This window comes from Neoarius graeffei, chromosome 4 (assembly GCF_027579695.1).
Source record: "Neoarius graeffei isolate fNeoGra1 chromosome 4, fNeoGra1.pri, whole genome shotgun sequence".
Lineage (NCBI taxonomy): Eukaryota > Metazoa > Chordata > Actinopteri > Siluriformes > Ariidae > Neoarius > Neoarius graeffei.
In genome coordinates this window covers 78,677,518-78,702,181 of record NC_083572.1, presented here as the reverse complement: position 1 = coordinate 78,702,181, position 24,664 = coordinate 78,677,518, and the positions used below count along the sequence as shown (strand labels likewise).

The 24,664-nt window shown below is 42.0% G+C and overlaps 1 protein-coding gene across 3 annotated transcripts; it reads left to right on the top strand.

Moving 5' to 3' along the window:
* The first annotated feature begins 443 nt into the window (after positions 1-443).
* On the top strand, positions 444-24,562 carry hdlbpa (high density lipoprotein binding protein a). Of its 3 annotated transcripts, XM_060919761.1 has the most exons (29): positions 1,174-1,552; positions 1,729-1,854; positions 2,121-2,192; positions 4,289-4,403; positions 4,522-4,688; positions 6,343-6,558; positions 7,018-7,224; positions 9,874-10,089; positions 10,635-10,841; positions 12,762-12,869; positions 12,958-13,062; positions 13,154-13,232; positions 13,703-13,842; positions 14,086-14,190; positions 14,288-14,401; positions 14,550-14,636; positions 15,901-16,032; positions 16,132-16,350; positions 16,439-16,660; positions 17,012-17,230; positions 18,896-19,034; positions 19,440-19,588; positions 19,954-20,058; positions 20,164-20,298; positions 21,079-21,222; positions 21,313-21,492; positions 21,737-21,853; positions 23,829-23,969; positions 24,307-24,562. In XM_060919761.1, exons 4-29 carry the CDS (start codon positions 4,328-4,330, stop codon positions 24,400-24,402), a joined length of 3,825 nt encoding a protein of 1,274 aa, XP_060775744.1. In that variant the 5' UTR covers positions 1,174-1,552; positions 1,729-1,854; positions 2,121-2,192; positions 4,289-4,327; the 3' UTR covers positions 24,403-24,562. The 3 variants fall into 3 exon arrangements, with proteins under 3 accessions (XP_060775745.1, XP_060775743.1, XP_060775744.1); XM_060919762.1 differs by lacking the exons at positions 1,174-1,552; positions 1,729-1,854 and adding an exon at positions 444-545 and having other exon boundaries at positions 4,534-4,688; XM_060919760.1 differs by lacking the exons at positions 1,174-1,552; positions 1,729-1,854 and adding an exon at positions 444-545.
* Positions 24,563-24,664: the final 102 nt, after the last annotated feature.

The following is a 24,664-nucleotide window of genomic DNA, read 5'->3' as shown; positions in this document are numbered from 1 at the left end:
ACCAGTTAACCTAACCTGCATGTCTTTGGACTGTGGGAGAAACCAGAGCACCCGGAGGAAACCCACACGGACACGGGGAGAACATGCAAACTCCACACAGAAAGGCCCTCGCCGGCCCCGGGGCTCGAACCCGGACCTTCTTGCTGTGAGGCGACAGCGCTAACCACTACACCACCCGGCTACAATAAATAACCAAGTTTATTTAGTCAAGCCTTTTGATCTTGAAGATAATAAGTGTTAAATGTGATTTTAGCTTGCGTACCCTGATTGTAAAACAACCCGTAATGAAGTTGGGTGCTTTGTCCACCTCTGATTATGGCATACTATGCGACTTATTTCCTCCCAAGTGGTGGAACCGAGCTGCTGCTGCTGCTGAGCTCCTCGACTGCTTTGTAACTTTAATAAGACGTGTGACGACTGTGAGGTGCCGTGACGTCAGCAAGGGTATTATAAGCGGATGGGCTGCTGTTCCTTTCTTCGCCAGTGGAATATCACTACCAGATTTCTGCACCACACAGGGCAGAGACGGGAGCACACAAACACGAGTAAGTCCTTTAATCCAGTATCACTCCGTTATGTTATATGTTCGATTATGGTTTGGACCTTGACCCCATCTGTTTGGTGGTAGGATTGAGGCTAGTGTTTATAATCATCCTCGCTCATTTGTAAACATGTTCTGGCTGTAATCCATAGCAAATCCCAAATTGTTTCTTACTACAGACGTATATTTACTTTCTTCGGGCTTTCCTGTCCGGTTCCTACCCCCTCTGAAGTGCCCTGTGTGTGTATTCGGAGTGATTTGGGCTTGATCCTGTCTCCCAGCTCTGACTGACTTCTTGTCTCAGCTTGAGCTAAATGCCTACGTGGACTTGTGCGTGGACACTAACCCCATGGCTGAAACCTGACTCTTATGCACCAGCTGTTTCAGTGCCATGTTTGTTTTCATGTCTAAACATCTATACATCTACCATATCGTCACCTTACAGCGCAGTAGGGTGTAAATTAGTTTCCTGGATTTTAAAGTTTCCTAATCCGTATTTGAGGTCGCTAGCCGTCTACGCTAGCTGGTGTCGAGGAGCTACGTGTCAAGACGGCGCATGCGCAGGACTAAGTTTCAGAGTAGTCAGCTTGGCTGGCTAGCTAGCATGCTAAGCAATAAAAAGGTTATTTGAAAGTTTTCAAGGCTGCCGAAAACGACGTTGAAAAATTCAAGTCGTGTTCGGTGGATAGTATAACTATTTAAACGCTTAAATAATTAACAAAACACTCGCAGTATTATCCCGGGACGAGAAAAGCGTCATGACTAGCCACGGTGGCGAAGCTAGAGCTATCTTATTAACAGTTGACGTAGCACTTAGACACAAATCAGTCAGCGGTGAAAAGTTTTTTTCTTTTCCGTTGATTCTTGTGGTTTTACAGATTAACTCAGAAAAGACCTGACCTATCTACTTTTGTGGCTTAACGACTTTTTTTTTTTTTTTGCCTTTATCCAACCTATTTGGTCAAGTCTAAACTGCCACGCATTATGTTGGCTAGCCCATTGCGACATGAGGTGGGTTTGTATTTTTTTTTGTTGTTTTTTTTAAAGGCCAGCTCATCTTGTTACTAATTTATTCATCACTACCATTCCATTACTGTGTACTTGAGCATTTGTCAGTTATTACTATCTTGTCTGAAATGACTAATTTTCAAGTCGCAGTCTGATCGAAATTTTTATTTTGTTTTCAGCTTTACTACATCCAACACTACAAGACAGTTTTCCTCTTGTGTTTATGAAATCTGGGAGCAGTAAAAATGACATTTACATTCATGACAGGATCATCATATCCTCTTCAAGTGTCCTGGATTTAACATGTCAGAGTGATCTGTTTGTCTTTTTATCTGTTCCTTGGAAAAGCTTAATGAGTCTTTTGGAAGATAAATATGATCACATCTGTGTGGTTGTGTTTTTCAATGCTTCATCGCCTTCTCGAGGACTTTGCTTTTAAATTAGATCAGTTCTAGATCTCTGGTTTCAAGCATGTTGTATAAGGAGGAGAAACTATTTAACCAAGGCATGTTTTATGGACAACTTGTTGAAGAGTGATCGTGTGTGTGACTGGTTTTGTTTTATGTTCCAGGCTAAAGCTGGCAGGCTGACACGAACAGACAGCTTTACAGGACGGATTATCTGGCAACTGACCATTTAGCTGGTAAGATTGCAGTGCTTTTTGTAGCCAACAGTATCTTTTTAGCGTAATCTGCTTTTTGGTTTTCCTCTGTTTATCATTACTTGGTAAGCTGTGGACTACTTGTGGTGCTTCAACAACAAAAACAATCAGATGTGGGAATGTGAATGGCTTTGTCTAGTTAAAGCAACTGTTCTAACCTGTGGTTGAGGCAGCTCCAGAGGTGTGTGGGGTTTTTATTTTTATCTCCCCCCCCCCATATAATTCAGGGGCAATAGCTATCGGTCTGTAAACATTTTAGTTTCCGGAGCATAACTTGGAACTATTAGAATTAATTTTTTCCCCACATGGAACATCAGTTATATTAAGTGACTAGAGGAGTTGTGCTTTTTTGACACTTTTTTTTTTTTTTTTTTTAAATCTAAAAAAAAATGTCCCTTCTGTATTTCCATGGCAACCAGTTCAACTTGGGGAAATTTGGAGTGGGGTTTCATGGGGGGTGTAGTGGGATGGGATATGTCATCTCCTGATGACTTGTTTAAATGAGTAGTTGCACTACTACAGTAGAAGATGGTCAGCGAATGCAATAGACCAGCGTTTCTCAACCTTTTGTCAGTCACGGCACCCTTCAGAAGTATGCAAATTCTCAAGGCCCCCCCCCCCCCCCCCCCCCCCCCCATGTAAAATACACACCGTCACATTGACCATACGCTGACTCCGGCAGTGACGTTGTGACATGGGAAAGGGGGCTGTGAGACAAATTTTGATGATGCGTGAGGTGGCGATGATCTGCATTAGTGTAACAATTGTTTTTTGGAATTTTAATTCACTTTATTTATTTCAGTGTTAGAATATATAATTTTTTGACTGCACCCCTAATGAAGCCAGGGGTGCCACGGCACCCAGGTTGAGAGAGGCTGCAATAGACTGTAAGACTTAAGTGCCATTATGGTAAGTGGTGTTGCCAAGAAGGTAATTTAGGGACCAGCTATCTGAATGTCTGTTAGCATGCGGTATTGGTTGATTTAATTCTGCTGTTGTAATGGTTTATCTGGTAGTTTCAAAGGGGTTGGAAAAATGGGAGAACTATTTTCTAATAGGTAATGAAGATGGCCTTATTATTGTGAGCAAAACACAAACAATATGAAGACTTAATGTGCCTTACTGTGTTGAGCTACTAGTACAACGTGGTTGATCTCACTTAAAAGGGTTAAGTGTGTGTGTGTGCGCGCGCGCGCGCGTGTGGCCAGTGCTCCGCCTGTGGGCTTGATATTTCAGGAGGCCTGTAACGGAAGAGGCCCTTTCAAGGAGCGCGTGAAAAGTCTAGATTCTGTGTAAAGAATCTAAACGTAAGCTAATGCATATGCACTGTGCGTCAAAGCAAACTTTCCAAAAAAAAAAGTTTGCATGGCAAACATGGTACATCATTTGTCCTTTGTGTGAGGAGTTTTTGGACGTGTTGTGATGTAAGATGTTCATATAATGGCTTATTGCATGATTTGTTTTATTTACCGTATATAATTATTTAACTCCCAATTAGGTGTTGTATGTAGATTGGGGGTGACCTTTGTGAGCGAGAACTTTATTTTTGCATACTTGGAGTTAAGTTGGACTAGGCCATCTGATGCATTAAGAAGTTGGTGTGCCAAGTTGTTTTTACAGAAAAGGCGTGTCTGTTTTCCATTATACACGCATGCTTTATATAACTGCCCTGATTGCTGACATGCAGAATTCTAAAATGTGAGTGCAGCAGGACAAGTTATGGTGGAAATCCTCTTAGCTCCAGAGCTCCTTCGGCTAGCTCCTAGGCTTAGAATTAGCCCTTCACTTGGCTAACAGAAGCCCAGCTTGGTCCTGTCAGAAGGTATTTGTATTAATCTTTATTGGGCTTGAATGTACAAACATCTCACTTGGCATATATTTATTGCTACAAATTCACACATCCTAGAAATGCCTTACCAGTCTTAAATTGGCATCAACTTATCAACCTAGGAAATGGTAAAGTCCATATTAATAGATAAGCACCTCTGACTTTGGCTTTTGTGTCTACTTTTTGGTCACCTCTTCTACTCTGCTTTTTCCCCTGACTTCTGTTAATCAGTTGAACTCTCTTCTTATAGTGGCACACTCGGACTCCGTGTAAACGTGGGATTTCGACCATGAGCTCAGTCGCCGTACTTACGCAGGAACGCTTTAATGAGCACCGCAGTGGCCTCCTGCCAGAGCAGGGTGGAGGTAAGAACCAGAACCGATCTGGCCAGACCAGCTGGATCATAGAGTTTAACGAAAAATCAAACCCACAAATGCTTCTCGTATCTGATGTGACTTGGTCCCTTTTTATCTCAATTTGAAGCTGCTGTTGCAGGATCCAGTGAGGCAGTAGATGAGGATAACCTTCCTACCTACAAGGATGCCTTCCCTCCTCTCCCTGAAAAGGCTGCTTCACCCGAGGGAGCAATGGAGACTGGAAATGCCTGGACATCGAAAATCAGGCCACTCAAGTCCTCTATCATCACCCAGGTATGAATGGGTTTCATGTTAAGCAGGCCTTGCTTTGCAGTGATGTAGTGCTTATAGTCTAAATGCCCATATGGATTATTATAATTAAGTTGTTCCATCAAATTGAGTCATACATGAGCTTGTCTGGCTTGTATGGCTATAAGCCATGAATGACTAGATTGAGTGGAATAATGGTTTTATTATATCCATATTACCTGGATTTTGAGCAAATTCGATTAACATTTTATACAAAATGTCAGACCAAATTTCCACTTAGAATGTAAACAAACCAATGAAATGATGGTAGCAATTTGTGAAAGATGATGTGTTCTTACCATCAGACACTTTTACTCCATATTTTTTGTTTATTTTGGGTGTTCCCCCCCCCCCCCCCCCCCCCCCCCAGTATAGGTTTTCATCCTCAGTTGGTTCAGCAATGTGCTCTGCCACTTTGTTTTTCTCTACTCATGGTATATGAGCTTGTAGCCTAGTAGTAGAGTAGTTAATCGGACCATGCAATTGCTCATATCTAGTGAATGTGGGTAAAATAATTAAATAATATTGGCTTTTTTTTTTTCTTCCATGGTATCAGATATATTCCATTCAGCTAGTATGATTATTGAACAAGTTGAAGGTGGGTTCAAGATCATGCTAGCTGAATGGAATACATCTGATATACCATGAGAACTTATTATATGTACACACTTCATATCAACAGTCTCAAAGGCCAACGCTGGCTTACCCACAAGTTGGCGTGGTTAGCACGGCAGTGAATTCACCTTCCAGCTGCTGTAGCGTTTATCAGTAGCACAGGCTAACGACCACCAGACTAAGATTTCTGTCCCAAGACGACTCTTGGGCACACACTCGCCACAGCATTTTTCACTCTGACTTAAGTAATCTTTTCCCGATGTAATTTACTTGGTTACTTTTAAAGTCACCAACAGCTACACACAACAGAGCAACCTGGCAGTGAAAATTCTCAATTTTCCTCTTTTAATGAAGCAAACCTTGTAGCTATGTTTGTTTGCAAACTGTCATTCACTCGCTAGCGCTGCAGTTTTACATCTAATGCGTCTCTTCCAGTTTTTCGATGTCCATTGATATGTTTCTCTTGTAAATATGCGTGAAGAATACATAATGAAGTTTTGTTAGCCTTTCGGGTGTTCAGCGTGTCTTCGACTTCAGTTTTTAGTTTTATTTAGTGCTTAATTATAGCATTGCTAATCCTAGCAGTAGCACTGGATTAGCTTTGTCTTCTCCCTTTCCCAGTGGACAAAGAAATGATTCTGCGCATGCACAGCAGAAAAGTTGTCATTGGATATTCGCATGAGCTCTGGCATGTGACCTCATGTCTTGACCATGTGCAATATTGTAACAATATTGTATGCTCATTCTTCATTGGAGAGTGGCGTAATAGATGTAGGATAAGCAATATATCGTATGCCATCAATAAGCCCACTAAAAGGGAATAGAACACGTCTTTATTCCATGGAGAAAGTGGCCTATATGCATAATATTCCATATATGCATAATATTCCATATGTGCATTTAGACTATTAGCACTACATCACTGCAAAGTGAGGCCCTTTTTTCATAATAATGATAACCATCTTTTAAACATGACAACCTTTTTAAAACCCAAGTTAACTTTGCTCACAACCCTTTTTCCTAGGTGTTCCATGTGCCTCTGGAGGAGCGCAAGTACAAGGACATGAACCAGTTTGGAGAGGGAGACCAGGCTAAAGTGTGTGTTGACATCATGCACAAAACTGGTGCACACCTGGAACTCTCCATGGCTAAGGACCAAGGCCTTTCCATCATGGTGTCTGGGAAACTGGATGCCGTTATGAAGGCCCGTAAAGAGATTGTGTCCCGACTGCAGACTCAGGTGTGCGTTATTGTTAGAAATGTCTTTGCTATCAACATGCACAAAAAACACACACAACAGGTTTGGCTTTGTCATGAATATGTTGGAGGACCCATGTTTTATCCTTAAACAACTGTCCTCAAGGCTCCAAAATAGTTTTATTTACCGTTGGGTAGAAAATGCGCAAGTTCCATTAGCACCATTATTGACATGAGTGTAAATTCTTGTGTTCCTGATGTTCCAAAGAACAGCAAGTCAAATTTTCCACTCCTTGTTCAACTAGACACCTTTCACCATTAAAATGAAACAAACTGTGCACATTATTTTAAGTTCTCCTGTCTTATAAATGTATTGGGTGGGAGGGTCATCAGTTTCTATACATTCTATAGACTTGAGGTTTTAAGACAAATTTCTAAACCTTGGGTTAACCCTCAAATCACTGGCCATATCTGTACGTCTTCACCTGTGCTTATGTTGCAGGCTTCAGCTAATGTAGCCATCCCCAAGGAACATCATCGTTTTGTCATTGGCAAAAATGGGGAGAAGCTGCAGGAGCTTGAGCTCAAGACTGCCACCAAGATCCAGATCCCGAGACCAGAAGACCCCAGCAATCTCATAAAAATCTCTGGCACCAAGGAGGGCTTGGAGAAGGCCAAGCATGAGATCCTTCTCATTTCTGCTGAGCAGGTAGAGAACCACACAGTTGATGCTTAAGGAATAGTACAACCCCAATTCCAAAAAAGTTGGGACAAAGTACAAATTGTAAATAAAAATGGAATGCAATAATTTACAAATCTCAAACTGATATTGTATTCACAATAGAACATGGACAACATATCAAATGTCGAAAGTGAGACATTTTGAAATTTCATGCCAAATATTGGCTCATTTGAAATTTCATGACCGCAACACATCTCAAAAAAGTTGGGACAGGGGCAATAAGAGGCTGGAAAAGTTAAAGGTACAAAAAAGGAACAGCTGGAGGACCAAATTGCAACTCATTAGGTCAATTGGCAATAGGTCATTAACATGACTGGGTATAAAAAGAGCATCTTGGAGTGGCAGCGGCTCTCAGAAGTAAAGATGGGAAGAGGATCGCCAATCCCCCTAATTCTGCGCTGACAAATAGTGGAGCAATATCAGAAAGGAGTTCGACAGTGTAAAATTGCAGAGTTTGAACATATCATCATCTACAGTGCATAATATCATCAAAAGATTCAGAGAATCTGGAAGAATCTGTGCGTAAGGGTCAAGGCCAGAAAACCATACTGGGTGCCCGTGATCTTCGGGCCCTTAGACGGCACTGCATCACATACAGGCATGCTTCTGTATTGGAAATCACAACATGGGCTCAGGAATATTTCTAGAGAACATTATCTGTGAACACAATTCACCATGCCATCCACTGTTGCCAGCTAAAACTCTATAGCTCAAAGAAGAAGCCGTATCTAAACATGATCCAGAAGCGCAGACGTCTTCTCTGGGCCAAGGCTCATTTAAAATGGACTGTGGAAAACTGTTCTGTGGTCAGACAAATCAAAATTTGAAGTTCTTTATGGAAATCAGGGACGCCGTGTCATTCGGACTAAAGAGGAGAAGGACGACCCAAGTTGTTATCAGCGCTCAGTTCAGAAGCCTGCATCTCTGATGGTATGGGGTTGCATTAGTGCGTGTGGCATAGGCAGCTTACACATCTGGAAAGACACCAATGCTGAAAGGTATATCCAGGTTCTAGAGCAACATATGCTCCCATCCAGATGACGTCTCTTTCAGGGAAGACCTTGCATTTTCCAACATGACAATGCCAAACCACATACTGCATCAATTACAGCATCATGGCTGCGTAGAAGAAGGGTCCGGGTACTGAACTGGCCAGCCTGCAGTCCAGATCTTTCACCCATAGAAAACATTTGGCGCATCATAAAACGGAAGATACGACAAAGACCCAAGACAGTTGAGCAACTAGAATCCTGCATTAGACAAGAATGGGTTAACATTCCTATCCCTAAACTTGAGCAACTTGTCTCCTCAGTCCCCAGACGTTTACAGACTGTTGTAAAGAGAAAAGGGGATGTCTCACAGTGGGAAACATGGCCTTGTCCCAACTTTTTTGAGATGTTATGAAATTTAAAATCACCTAAATTTTCTCTTTAAATGATACATTCTCAGTTTAAAAATTTGATATGTCATCTATGTTCTATTCTGGATAAAATATGGAATTTTGAAACTTCCACATCATTGCATTCTGTTTTTATTTACAATTTGTACTTTGTCCCAACTTTTTTTTTTTTTGGAATTGGGGTTGTAGTTTCTTCCTTTGCGAGCAAAGGAAGTAACGATTCAAAGATTCTTTGTCAATTCACTATATATCCAGGACACATAGAATTGAAATGCCGTTTGTCTCTCACCTTACTTGTGTAAAAAAAAAAAACCATTACACACAAACCAAAAAAAGAGAATATGGATAAATACACTCTCTCTAAAATCAATGTACAGAATAGCAGTAGTGCAATCACAAAAGGTGCTAGAAGAGCAGCTTATGAGGTGTATGACAGTAGTGCAAATGGGCAATAGCACCAGATACAGCAGTAATGCTAATGTTTGTGGTGTGATGTGCAAACGGATGAGGTGGTTTTCTTGTGTGAATGAATGTGTTGCACACCAGGGGTAGGGGGTAGGTAGTGGACAGAGTTCAGCATCCTGACGGCCTGGTGGATGAAGCCGCTTAGCAGTCTTGTGGAGCGGGCCTGAAGGCTCCAGTACCTTTTCCCTGAGGGCAGGAGGCTGAGGAGTGAGTGTGAAGGGTGGGAGGTGTCACCAGCAATGCTGATGGCTCTGCGGGTGAGACGGGAGTGATAGATGTCTGTAAGGGAGGGCTGAGGGGTACCGATCTTGCTGGCCATGTTCACTATGCATTGCAGAGTCTTCTGGCAGGAGGTACTGCAGCCTCCGTACCACGCAGTGATGCAGCCAGTGAGGACACACTCGGTGGTTCCCCTGTAGAATGAGTACATAATGGGGGGGATGGGATTCGTGCACTCCTCAGTTTGCGGAGGAAGTAGAGGAGAGTTTGAGCCTTCTTGGCCAGCAATGCGATGGTGTTGGACCAGGAGAGGTCCTCAGCGATGTGTATCCCTAGGAATTTAGTGCTGCTCACCCTCTCCAGGTTGCTTTTTTTTTTTTTTTTCCTTTTCAGATCAGTTGCTGATGGCATGTTTTTATTTGTTTCCTTGGCTGAACTGTTGCAAAAACCAACTTGTTGCCAAATTTGCAGAAAATCCTGTTTATGGCTACAATTTTTGGCTGACATTTGATATATACTGCCACTCTTTGCAGGACAAACGTGCAGTGGAGAGACTGAACATCGATAAAGTGTACCACCCGTTTATTACTGGTGCTTACAGCAAGTTGGTGGGAGAGATGATGCAGGAAACTGGAGCCCGCATAAATATCCCACCACCCAGCATTAACAAAACTGAGATTGTAATCACCGGGGAGAAAGAGCAGGTTGCTGTTGCAATGGCCATGATCAAAAAGATCTATGAAGAGAAGGTAAATGTTGCTCAGAAAGCAGGACTAATATCCGTAAGAAATTTGCACCAAAATGATGCAAAATTATCAGCTGGAAGACCTTTGTAGAGCCTACTGTTGCGTGTGTCAAAGATGCTTACAGTTTTTTGCATTTTCACTTGGCATAAGCTGGCACAGCAACTTATCCGGGTACTGTGTGTGCCAAGGCAAAACAAACAAGTGGAGCTAAAAATCGTGTGGACTGTGTATTGATCAATCAGGATGTTTGTGACTGTTCTTAATGTCTGTACCTGGAATTGCTTCTCTACCAGCACAAAAGTCTTCAGTAGCAGTAGGCTTGCATAGGGTCTTCCAAAGCTGCTTTTTGTTCCCCTCGGTGGATTTAAGAAGTCAGCAATTTAATCATTTTAATGCTGTGGCTTATTTATCCACAAATTTTTCTCTCTCCTTTTCACAATGTAGCTTGATCTTTTTAAATCTTAGCTGGAACATGTGCCATATGGCTTCCTATGCACTTGAGCCATGCTGTTTTTCATTTGCCATGTCCTCTCCTCACCCCATTTCAGAAAAGAAACGTCACCACTATTGCTGTGGAGGTAAAGAAATCTCAGCACAAGTATGTGATTGGGCCCAAGGGCAACACCCTGCAGGAGATTCTGGACAGGACCGGCGTCTCGGTCGAGATCCCACCCCCTGACAGCAGCTCGGAGACAGTCATCTTGCGTGGGGAGCCAGACCGGCTTGGCCAGGCGCTCACTGAAGTGTACGCCAAGGTAAACTGGGTTTTGTTTTGAGTGACTGTTTAAAATTTGGCTTTAGTCTCCTCCCAAATGCTGAGTTGAATTTTCTTGCATCTGTATCGCTCCGTTAGTGTGCTCTTGTTTAAGAACTGTATGTACTTGATAAACCAGAAATGCAAACCTGTACCATACCAATCAAGTTTGGACACCTACTCACTCAGGTTTTTTCTGGTTCTTGATTATCTTCTACAAATAGCCGCTATTTACCTTGACAGATCTGCGTGCTCTTGGCATTCTCCTCTTAACCAGCTTCATGAGTCACCTGGGTTGCTTTTCAATTATCAGGCGTGCCTTGTCAAACGTTAATTAGTGCAATTTCTTGCCTTTAAGACCACTGTACAGTAAATGGCCCTGTTCCACAACTGTAGTAATACATGTGTCAATTGCTCAGCTAAGTAAAGTGAAATGAGTCCATTGTTAGAGATGCCTACTAGTACGGATTGGCTGTATTTTGTACGGATAAGTTATGTAAATACGATGTTACAGCACAGTGTTATTCTGTACGGAATTATTATAAAGTCTTAAATTCCAGTGAGTTGTTTTTAAATGTCCAAGCGACTTTTTCAATCCATGCGCGATTCACGGCTAGGCTATTTATTTTTACGACAACTGCACATGCTGTGACATGCGCAGATTCCGCACATTTGTTCACGCTATTTTCGATACGGTAGAATGGCCGTGCATTACACCCAGTCAAAAGGGCAATGGATATGTGCACTGCAAACTGTGTAGAACTGACCTTATCACTCATGGTGGTCGCGATGACTGCAGGCGGCATGTCAACTCCAAAAAACATATATGGAGTATGCTGAAATGGCGAGTCAGGCAGAAAGTAAATCTGGGGGTATCCAGCAGTTTTTTACGAAATCTGTGGATGAAAAGACACGGAACATGACACGTGCTGAAGCGGTGGTGGTTGACCTATGCTTGGAGTTGAACTTGCCAATTAGTGCCATGAAATGTGAGTTAAACTTATTCAGTTTCTTTTTACATGTCTGATTTTTATTCACTGAAATATCAAACACTGGCTGTACTTCTTTAATTCAAAGTCTTTTCAGTGTTGCAAGTGCAAATGTACATGTATGATCAAAAACAGAATTTTATGATTAGTGCTGTTGGGATTGTGGCAAAAATTGATCATTCCACTGTTTTAAATACAATTATAAATGTCATTCAATGTCTCTTCTGAATTATTATGCTGAAGTAGTTATATATTGGGACATTAAGATAACAATGTCGGACTCTCTTTGGCATGAAAAGGTGTTTTTTTTTTTTTTTTTTTTTTTTTTTTAAATTTTATTAGAATCCGTTAACAGGTAGAACATTTTGCCAGGCAATATAATATAATACTTTTGAGGAGTTACATTCAATACCAATGATTGGTAGTCAACCGTAATGTCTGCAAACAGGGAACACTATTGTATTTATAAAAATGATATTGTATGCTCTAGAAATTTGTTGAGTGGAAATTCAGTTGAGATGGCTGCTCGTGTTTTGTTTATTCAATTCACACAAAACAGTACTTTTTAATAATTTAAATGTTAAACATATTGGGGTGTGTGTGTGTATATATGTGTGTGTGTGTGTATATATATATATATATATATATATATATATATATATATATATATATATATATATATATATATATATATACCTCTTTTATAATGGAAATGTGCATAAATTAATGTTACTGAAAGTCAAAAATGTTTTCAAGAATACTGAAATTCAAAATTTGGGGTAGGCATCTCTGTTACCTTAAGAGATTGGTGGGGGGTTAAATAATTAACCAAAATAAAGAAACCATTGATTTGGGTGTGTCAACTTCTGACTACTTCACAAAATCCCAAACTGATCATCTCTCCCTTTCTTTTTCTCTTTCTCACTATCCAGGCCAACAGCTATACGGTGTCCCATGTATCAGCTCCTTCTTGGCTTCATCGCTTTATTATTGGGAAGAAGGGACAAAATCTAGCAAAGATCACTCAACAAATGCCCAAGGTAGGACATTCATAAACAACTTTCCTTTTTTATTGTGTATTAATAGGAGACATTCAGTGCATAAGTTAATGGAAGGTGTTCCTTACAGGTGCACATCGAGTTCACTGAGGGTGAGGATAACATCACTCTTGAAGGACCTACCAAAGACATCCAGATTGTGCAGAGTCAGATTGAAGCCATTGTGACGGACCTGGTAGGAACAGACGTTGAGTTTTTCCAAGATGGCAGGCCGCCAAGGATCAAGTGAAATGAATTGATGCTTTAATGTTCTTTGTGTCTTGTAGGTTAACCGTATGGATTATGCAGAGATCAGTGTGGACCCAAAGTTCCACAGGCATTTAATAGGGAAAGGCGGCGCTAACAGTGAGTCGTATGTTCAAACCTTTCTAAACCAAATGTTTTTAGTAGGAATTGGAAGGGTGCAGGGACTGGAATCCTGTGGGACCCAACCAAAAAAAAATGGATAGGTTTTACTTTCATGTGGACGGGGTTGGGCAGTCAGATCTAAAACCCACTGGATAAAGGCTATGTAAAAACAGTCGTGTGTGTTGTGCACTCGGGTGTAAATATGGTATATGGCTTTCGTTTTCAGTAACTGTTTTATCCTAGTTGTCGGTCTGTCAGATTACTTATTTCTTTGATGGTTATTTCTTAGAACCATTAAAGTTCATAAGAAAATGGGTGGGTGCAAACAAACAATTGCTGAAGTGGGTGAGATTGCTCTGGATTCTGTCAGAAGTGTGTGGAAAAAGGATTAGGTAAATTATCCTGTGCACACCTCTGAAAGTAATTGATTTTTATTTGTTGGTATTTCACACATCACTGTCTCTTAGTCAACCGCATTAAGGACCAGTATAAAGTCTCAGTGCGTATTCCACCGGACAACGAGAAGAGCAACCTGATCCGTATCGAAGGTGACCCCCAGGGCGTAAAAGAGGCCAAAAAGGAGCTGCTAGAGCTGGCGTCACGCATGGTGAGCTGAAACCTTCCCTTGCCTTGTCTCATGCTTCTAGTTTTCTGATGAGTTAGCCCAGTCAGCTTGATTCGTCGTTTAAACTTGTTGACTTGTGGGTCAGGCTAGAGGCTGGTGGTGGTGGTATTAATTGTTGACGTGCCCACACTAAATCCCGGAAGGGCTTCTGTACAGTGCTTTTGGGCTCTGAGGAGAGGTTGCTTGGTAACTCAGAAGTACCTTAATGCTTCATGTGTTCCACAGGAGAATGAGCGTACAAAGGACATGATCATTGAACAGCGTTTTCACCGAGCCATCATTGGACAGAAAGGGGAGAAAATCAAGGAAATTCGGGATAAGTTCCCCGAAGCAAGTTTGAGTTTAAAATTTTATTTGGTAACTTGCATTTTAAAGCCATTGTGCATGTGTGAGATGCTGATCCAAAATCTTGCAACATTGTCTGCAGGTCATCATTAATTTCCCTGACCCTTCACATAGGAGTGATATTGTACAGCTGCGAGGGCCTCGGACTGAAGTGGAGAAATGCACAAAATTTATGCAGAAGATGGTGGCTGAAATGGTAAGCAACATCAGATTAAGTGTTTGGTGGCTGAGTGAACGTTATTGTTGAATGAGTGAGAAGCAGAGGATGGCAAAAAAAAAAATCAGCATGTGAATGGCTAAAAGACATTTTAATACTTTTTGTTGTGCCCCCCCCCCCCCCCAAGGTGGAGAACAGCTATTCAGTCTCAGTCCCCATCTTCAAGCAATTCCACAAAAATATTATTGGAAAAGGTGGTGCAAATATTAAGAAAGTGAGTACATGCATCCTTGTGTGTGGATCCAAAAGTGATTGTTTATTTGCACCTTTTTTTTATTTTAAACTTTTGACGTTATGTAGTGGAAGTTCATTATGCCTAACTATTAAAGCTATTTTAAGTTCGTTTCTTAAGACGTTACCTTGTTGACAGTTTCGGCGAGAATCTTCCGCCGCCTTCAAAACAGTCACCAGATGTCGAGTGGTGACGTGCCTTATCAGCTGATGTTACGCTACGGAGGCGTGAACGTCCCGCCCAATTTGACAGGTAGTTCACGCCTCCTGCTGTCAGGTCGCTCCCCCAGGACTGCGCTCCAGATGTGTGACGGCGCGTACGCTCCCTCATCCTGGTTCATCATCCTCTGCGCCTGCTTGCGTATCTCCACTGCCTCTAAAATCCAACGCTGGTATCCATTTTCTTCAGCGCGAATGACTCTGGCCTCTTCCCAATTCATTATGATTGTCGTTTGCAGTGGTCCGAAATGGCTGATTTTAAGTTTTCTTGGTTTGCTTTTTCTTTTTCGGATCTTGTGAGTCTTTTTGTTTCTTTTTCACATTCTATTTGGTGTTCTTTCCTACGAGTATGGAAGCATCTGCCCTTTTCACCAATATAGACTTTATTACATGAACGGCAAGGGATTTCATAGATGACGTTTTATTTTGTCTTTGGGGTGAACTAGCAGCTGTCGGAGGTTCTTGTATGGTTTGACCGGGGTGTTGATATGGTATTTCCTCATGGATCGTTGGATGCATTCTGTAACAAAGACTCACAAGATCTGAAAAAGAAAAAGCAAACCAAGAAAACTTAATCAGCCATTTCAGACCACTGCAAACGACATAATCATATAATGAATTGGGAAGAGGCCAGAGTCATTCACGCTGAAGAAAATAGATACCAGCGTTGGATTTTAGAGGCAGTGGAGATACGCAAGCGGGCGCAGAGGACGATGAACCGGGATGAGGGAGCGTACGTGCTGTCACACCTGGAGCGCAGTCCTGGGGGAGCGACCTGACAGCAGGAGGCGTGAACTACCTGTCAAATTGGGCGGGACGTTCACGCCTCCGTAGCGTAACATCAGCTGATAAGGCACGTCACCACTCGACATCTGGTGACTGTTTTGAAGAAGGCGGAAGATTCTCGCCGAAACTGTCAACAAGGTAACATCTTAAAAATCCTTGTCTTAAGAAACGAACTTAAAATAGGTTGTTTTGACGTTTGTGAGTGCTCTGTGAAATGTGTAATAAGGTGGTCTTCCCCTCAGATTCGTGAAGAGACGAACACTAAAATTGACTTGCCTGCAGAGAACAGCAACTCTGAGATGATTGTCATCACAGGGAAGAAGGTAAACTGTGAAGCAGCAAGAAACAGGATTCTGGCGATTCAGAAGGAGTTGGTAAGTCCTTCACTTGAATCTGGTTTTCAGTAGAATTCTAAATAACAAATCCTAAAATTATTTTTTTATTTTTTATTTTTTGGCAAATTGTGTGTTTAGGCAAACATTACAGAAGTGGAGGTGTCCATCCCGTCAAAACTGCACAACTCCCTGATTGGTTCCAAAGGGCGCTTTGTGCGTTCCATCATGGAGGAGTGTGGTGGCGTGCACATCCATTTCCCCACCGAGGGCTCTGGCATTGATGCTGTGACAATCAGAGGCCCAGCTGAGGAGGTAGAGAAGGCTAAAAAACAGCTGCTGTCCTTGGCTGAGGAGAAGGTAGTTTGTTGCAGGTGTTTTTTCAAATGTTTTAGTAGCCTTATAGCAACTTTCTAGTACAACTGACTGACCAATATTCAATTTGTAGCAAACTAAAAGCCACACAGCTGAGCTCCGTGCTAAGCCTGAGTACCACAAATTCCTGATTGGGAAAGGGGGAGGGAACATCCGGAAGGTGCGTGATAGCACTGGTGCCAGGATAATTTTCCCCACACCTGAGGATAAAGACCAGGAACTGATCACAGTAATTGGCACTGAGGAGGCTGTGGCAGAAGCACAGAAAGAGCTTGAAGCCCTCATCAAGAGCTTGGTAAACTTGTACATTCATCTAATTCCTACTGAAATCCATACAAACTAATTTATTAAGTTTGTGGGATGAGTGCTGGACATCTCTGAATAGCTAACATGTTTTTATACAGTTGCTATAGCCTTCACCTGAGCTGTAGGTGTGAAGGAGCCTTGAACTACTTTGAATTTGATCAGGAGATCTTAGGAGTTGCTTATTGTTTGCTGCTGTTGCTGGCCTAGATGCATTCATGTCACAATGACACACACACAGCTTGCTGCAGTTATTAAAAATGCAGGGTTGCCATAGTGAGCATGTTTTTCAGTTCATAATGGTAGCCTAATAAACTGAACAGCCATTTCTTTCTCATTTCAGGATAATGTGGTGGAGGATTCAATGAGCATTGATCCTAAACACCACCGCTTCTTTGTGGCACGTCGTGGCCAGGTTCTGAGAGAGATCGCAGAGGAGTATGGGGGTGTGATGGTTAGCTTTCCCCGCACTGGCTCTCAGAGCGACAAGGTCTCCCTTAAAGGAGCCAAAGATTGTGTGGAAGCTGCCAAAAGGCGCATGCAGGAGATCATCGAGGATTTGGTAAATCTAAAGCATTCTCATTGCAAATAGGCTTTGAACAGGCTTGGGCAATTTGCATGTTACGTTTCAGAGGGCTTATAGTATAACCTGCTTCCTGGGGAATGTCCTACAGTGCAGCTACATAGCGTGGGACCATACTGCACCTGCTAAAATGGTGCTTAACAGATTCAGGGTTACTGCATGTAATGTGTTGTAAAGACTTGACCAAGATGAAGGTAAAGGATACAAAGCCCGGGAGGAAAAGTGTTCAATCATTTGCTTAAAGAGCAAAGCTTGCAGCATAATCCCTAATCAACAAACGGCTACAAATACACCAAGACCCAAAATGTACCATATAGTTTGTATGGTCCATGAGTCTCTCTTTTTAGCTGGTATGTGAGAACGTTTAGTTCTCACTGGGAATAGTGGTGATTCAGCTGTCCCTCAGAGCTATTTCAGTACAGTTTAGTAGAATTTTAGTGTGGATCTTTGGTCTCTTTGGATTCAGGTTGTTGTCTCTTGAAGTTATTCCCAAACATGTTCCAGAAGGATTCATTACAGATCCAGTCATTAAGGCTAGTGAATCTTTCTACTGAGCTTGAACCAAAAATGAGCATCTGAGAAGGGAGATCATTTAAAGGATATCCTGGAGTGGGTGAGGGCATTGGCGTTTCCCAAGCAACACTTGCTGACTTCGTCAAGCTACTTCTATATACAGTGGAGTGCCATTATAATACGGTAGTTGGGATCCAAGGAAGCCGACTGTTTTAGTGAATCCGTATTATGACTACATGGAAAATCTGGTATGGCTTGAGTAGAAAACACTGAGCTTTTTGTTTTAGATAACCCAGTCCCTTGAAGATATCTGACAAACTGCAAGAACAATCATTCTTTACCATCAGGGTTTTTAAAGTTGTTGACTGTCAATGTAGTGTGACAAAATATTTTGCTGCCTGTCACATCTGTGCATATTTGTTTGCACCTGCATGCTTCAAACTCACTTGTGCTCTGAGCAGCGTGCACCTCAGACTGATGCTGTGCACCTGTCCTGGATGAGAGCAATAGATGGCTGTGCAGATTATTTTTAGATAAATTTTATTTGCATGTATATGCGCGTTTTTAAAAAAAAAAAAGCATAGTAGCGCCGCTGAGTTAATTACAAGTCGTCATAAAAGTACAATAGTGATGAATATGGATAATCGTGTAATCCGTAAACAAGTGTTCAAAGAATAGAACAATGATTATCATGCTTCAGGCATAATGGCTTTTTAAAAAAAAAAAAAGTCCTTGGTTTTACTGAGAGTCTAACTTTTTTTTTTTTTGTTTAATTTCTTGCAGGCCTGTTGTCGGATGAAATGAAGCAGGTTTCATAGTTGCGTGATGTTTGCCGCAGAAGTATTATTGCATTCAAACACTTTCAAGTCACTCTTCTGAGACAGAGTTCTTGAATGGAGCTGCATAAAGTTAAATTTAAAATTTTGGCAGCCATGAGCGGACAGTCACAACAGTTCATGTAATGATGAACCATGTAACAGCACTTTGCTGTACTGTATACTAATAGAAGTAGGAACCTCCCTATATCCCTCTAATGGAAGGATCGAGAACCACTCCAGAAAACATTTGTATAAACACTAACCTGAACTGTACATGTTGCGACATTTTTAGTTAACAATACTTTCTCCACAGGATGCACAGGTTACCATGGAGTGCGTGATTCCCCAGAAGTACCATCGTTCCATTATGGGACCTAAAGGTGCTCGCATTCAACAGATCACCAGAGATCACAATGTCCAGATCAAGTTCCCAGAGAGGGAGGATGTACAAGGTGAACACTAACTGCTAAGCAGATGTATTGTCTGTGTTTGGCATGTACTTTTAGCTATTCCACTTGCTTTATGTAGAACTTTTGCTGCTGCAATCCACTGATGCTTGTCAAATCTTGCTTTACAAGTGCTAAAGTTCCATGCTTTGCATTAAAAAAAAAAGAATTGTCCATAAATGTGTTGGCTTCATGATCAGATATGGTGTGGGTGGGGGGTGGGTTTTTTTTTTTTTTTGGGGGAATAGTTGATCAACATATATCTACCTAATATGGCTCCATAAGGATTTTTTACAAGCTGTGATCAAGTATAATATTTATAAATAAGTAAATGCAACAGAAGTTTTTTTTTTTTTTTTTTTTTTTTTTTTTTGAGGGGGGAATGCTTACGCTTGCCTGCTTTTTGGTCAGCTTCTCAGGCTGAGGCTGAAGTGCAGGAGAATGGAGAAGCAAATGGTGAGGTGAAGGAGTTTGTTGACCCGACTCTCCCGAAGAAATGTGACGTAATTGTGCTTTCTGGTCGCAGAGAGAGATGCGAGGCTGCTGTGGAAGCACTGAAGGTGCATCTCTAAACTTTTTTGTCCTTCAGTTATGTTGCAAATGAGTTTTGCAGGGGTGATGGCGTTCTGGCACCACGCCGGATTTCCGGCGCGCCGTGGCTGGGGGAAAAAAAAAAAAATCTAGTTCGCCCATTATCCTGTGTCATTCTGAGATGCGCAGATAGACAGTAAAGGGAATTCCGAATTCCCTTTACTGTCTATCTGCGCATCTCAGAATGACACAGGACAATGGGCGAACTAGATTTTTTTTTTTTTCTCCCCCCAGCCACGGCGCGCCGGAAATCCGGCGCGGCGCGCCAGAACGCTATCACCCCTGGTTTTGGCAGTGGCAAACTTTTTTTTTTTCTTTTTCTTCTTCTCTTTAGGCTCTGGTTCCTGTTACTGTTGAAGTGGAAGTGCCTTTTGAGCTTCATCGCTACATCATCGGGCAGAAAGGAATTGGCATTCGCAAAATGATGGATGAATTTGAGGTCAGTCCTGGTGTATTCCAGGAGTAATTCTTTTTGAATGAAAAGAATGAACTGCAGATTTTAATGAGGTTTTTAAGCTGACTTTTTTCAAAAATCCCCTTCCAGGTCAATATTCAAGTGCCTGCTCCTGAGCGCCAGTCTGATATAATCTCCATTACAGGCCTTGCCACTCACCTGGACCGTGCTAAAGAAGGGCTTCTTGAGCGCGTCAGAGAGCTGCAGGCTGAACAGGAGGATCGGGTAAGTATGGCATAGTCCTAGTTGAACCTTTTTGTTTGTTTCCTTATGCCAAGGAAAAATTCTTGACTTTTGAAGGCTCATGCTTTGCAAAGTCACTTTTGTAAACCATTCCGAGACATGTGCAGGAGACTGAACCTCCGTTATAAAAATGGTTCACAATATGCCTGCTATGCTACTAACTGACTACTTGGATAGAATTTGTGCAATTGGTTTCTCATAACTTGATCTAGTGCCGATTTTATTTTGAGGACCTGTAGGTTGGACTGTGTAATTCAAAGGACTTTTCAAAATAATATAAACTTCATTCAGCTCTTAACTTGAAGAGTGCAGAGTCATGTTTCTTTTGGTAGTGGCTTCATCTCATTATCTGTAGCCACTTTATCCTGTTCTACAGGGTTGCAGGCAAGCTGGAGCCTATCCCAGCTGACTACGGGCGAAAGGCGGGGTACACCCTGGACAAGTCGCCAGGTCATCACAGGGCTGACACATAGACACAGACAACCATTCACACTCACATTCACACCTACGGTCAATTTAGAGCCACCAGTTAACCTAACCTGCATGTCTTTGGACTGTGGGGGAAACCGGAGCACCCGGAGGAAACCCACGTGGACACGGGGAGAACATGCAAACTCCACACAAAGGCCCTCGCTGGCCACGGGGCTCGAACCCGGACCTTCTTGCTGTGAGGCGACAGTGCTAACCACTACACCACCTAGTGGTGGCTGCATGTAGCCATTTATTTTATTTCTTTTTAATGAGGTACATTTTCTTCAACAGGCTCTCAGGAGCTTCAAGTTGACCATCACTGTGGATCCCAAATATCACCCCAAGATCATTGGTCGCAAGGGTGCTATAATCACCCAGATCCGTATTGACCATGATGTCAACATCCAGTTCCCAGAGAAAAATGATGAGAACCAGGTAATATTTCATAGCCAATGTATGTGCGGGGTAGAATGGGTGACCTGTAAATACTTTATCATGCTTAATTTGCACAATTTTGTTGTTTAGGACCAGATCAGCATCACAGGCTATGAGCAGAATGCTATAGCAGCACGTAATGCTATCCAAGCCATTGTTGATGAACTGGAGGAGATGATATCAGAGGACATTACCTTGGATAGCAGAGTTCATGCTCGCATCATTGGTGCTCGTGGCAAGGGCATCCGCAAAATCATGGATGAGTTTAAAGTGAGAGCAGGTTTTGCAAAAACTAAAGTTCAGAATAATATAAATGTATATAGGCAAGAGCAAGTAATTTTTGTAATTAGTGACTCTGCTGTGGAGTAACTGCGTACATGTTCAGTGAAGCAGATTATGGTTCACTTTCTCACCTACTTTGAAATAGCATGGCTACATGAAGGCTTTTAGTTTCACACTACTTGCTAACCAATGGGGCTGGGGTGCATTTTGACATTTAAATATTTCTGCCCAGGTTGATCTTCGGTTTCCTCAGAGTGGTGCAGCAGATCCTAATTTGGTTACTGTAACTGGTCGTCCAGAGATGGTTGATGAAGCCATTGATCACCTCCTAAACTTGGAAGAGGAATATGTAAGTAAACTTTGAGCTGCTTTAGATCAGTTAAACCTTTGCACAGTTGTAGCTGCATTTCTGTGTTTTAAACCTAGAACCCCATTTGAAATAAAGGCCAATTGAAAGTGGAGTGCATTTATGCAGGGCATCTTGGAATAATTTAGTTTAAATTAATATCAGATGTCAAAAAAAGGGGGGGGGTGTTAAACATTCAGAAAGCACAAGCGCCATAGAAATGAGTGAGTTGACTGTTCTGGTTGTATGATTTTGTAGCTGTAGTGTACATTTGATATTTGTGCTCACTTTGCCATCATGGAGAACCTGAATGAATTTAAATATGTGGCAGATCACAGAATCCAGGGACACATGTCGGCCCGGGGGCATTTTGAGTTATTGACAGATTCAGAAAGTACAGTTTCTAAGCTTTCCAATGATGCCTTCCATGTGGAGATCTGACAATATTTGAAGAATGTGTGGCCTTTTGAAAGTGTATACTTCTTAAAACAGAAAAGGGAGAAAATCGCCCTCAAAGTTTTCCAACTCAGCTACTCTGGGTGTAGGGCAGGCACATAATGCTGCTCATTTGCATGACATTAAGGAAAGCCCTACCCCCTACTAGCTAGCACGATACTACTTTCATGTAAACAAAGATCACCACGTCAATTTTCCTTCCATGCAAAGTATGCCCAACACAATTATGAAGTACAAAAATAAGTCCTAAAGTATACTTTAACGTTTTGTGGTTGAAAAATTACTCACACTGTAAGAAAGATAGCACGATGACACAACTAACACACCACTAGTTTCATGTAAAGCCTCGGTCACAACCGGCTGTACAGTACGTGCTCCTATGGCCGGGCTGCATGCAAAAAACGCGCGAAACGCATGAGAGCGCGCGAAACGCACGAGAGAGCCGCAGACCGGCCGCAGAGGTTCTTTGTCATGTCAAACTCTACGGGCGCTTACGGTTTTTTTCAGGTTGCAAGACAAACTTGCGGCCAACGCGCGTCTTTCTCCGTGAACAAAAAAAAAAATGCAGCGATTTGGGAAACGCCAAAAATCACACGGCCAAAAAATCGTACGTCCGGTTGTGACCTAGGCTTAACCAAACCACAACACTCTCTGTTACATGCAAAAATAACCACACAGCCTTAGATTAATAAACTTACCCCATCAGAAAGAGAAACGGCGCCTTGCACACACCAATGCCTCCGATGGAATAATGTAATCCTAGAACGGTCCGTGTATCATCCGATCATTCAAGTGTTCCATTCAATCTGGAAAACGAGGTTGCGGGGGTTTTTTTTTTTTTTTTTGCTAGAAATGGTGATCTCCAATGTAAATACTGTGCGTCTGTTTGCTTCGTGGTGTGTCACCTCCTCTGCGCTCTGTTTAGTAACTCATTCCATAGTGAAATCACACGCCTGTATGCAGGTTAAGTAGCCATGCGCTCAACTCGGATCATACAGCTGATTCGTGGAAAAAAAACAAAAACAAATGACTTTGAATCATCATGTGAATGGCCCATATGGTAATTTACCCACACCCCCTAGCAGGCTACAGTCCTGACAAAAACGAGACAATTTGCAACAAAAAATGTATGCTTTTCCAACAAAACAATCTGAAATACTGATTGCATTCTTCAAGATCTCAACTTGCACATGATGGGGGGGGGAAAAAAACAATCTCAAATTTTGAAAAAAAAAAATGCTTCTTTTGCGATTATCTCGGATTCGTTTCGGTTGACATGTCCCTGGATTTGGTGAGCGGTCACACATGCTGTTATTTCATATGTCTACGGTCACATGACGTGTAGTTGGTTTTCATGACCTTTTAAAATTAAGCACGCAGTTGTGGCAGTGGAGTGTATGGAACACAGATTGGACAAAGTTACTTGCACTGTGTTTCAGTGTGGATCACTAAATTGGAGGTGTATCTGATTTTTTGGCTGTATTGTAACGACTGCTGCAAATCCACACCACCCCTTTTTCAGATGGCTGATGTGGTTGAAAATGAGGCCAAGATGGCCTATATGAGGCCATCTGGAACTGCAGCAGCCAACACTGAGGAACCTCGTGGGCCCTCCAAGGGCTTTGTGGTGAGGGAGGCACCCTGGGCTACGACCAGTGAGAAGGTGAACCTAAAGGCATTTTACACACCTCCAATTGCCTGTCTCTGACGTTTTGTTGAGCCTATCTGCCAACAGTTATGCTACAGATGAAAGACCTAGACACTTTTACATATCAATACTGATGCAAAGTAAACTAGTACACACGCATTGTGTAGATGCCTTGTCTTCAACTGTTTTTGTAGTAAGGCCTTGACTGTCCTAACTCAACAAGCTGAAATCTAAAAGGTTTATAAAATGAGATTTTGGTAGTATTCCAGAAGTTCTCATTCTGCCTTGAACTTTTAAGATGAGGAGGGTTTTTTTTCATGCAAATTGTTTTATTTTTCCTTTGCTTGTTCAGGCACCAGATATGAGTAGCTCTGAGGACTTCCCCAGCTTCGGTGCTCCTGTGGCAGCTGCTGCTAAAGCTTCTCCATGGGGACCAAAGCGTTTTTGAAGTGACCTGTGGTCGATGTTTGTCTCCCCTTGACCCCTTCTGCCTTTCAATTTCTACCCTTTGGATGTTGATCTACTATTGATATGACCTTGATCCTTCCCTTTCTGGTCCCCAACCAAAAATAAATTGTGCTGCACATGGGTGTGCATTATTTTCTTAAGATGACCTCTAATTTTTCTCCCAGTTCCACAAAACCTGTCAAAGGTTTGAGGATAAAAGCAGGAGCTTAATTGTTCTCTACTGGGTTTAGAGTATTTTAATT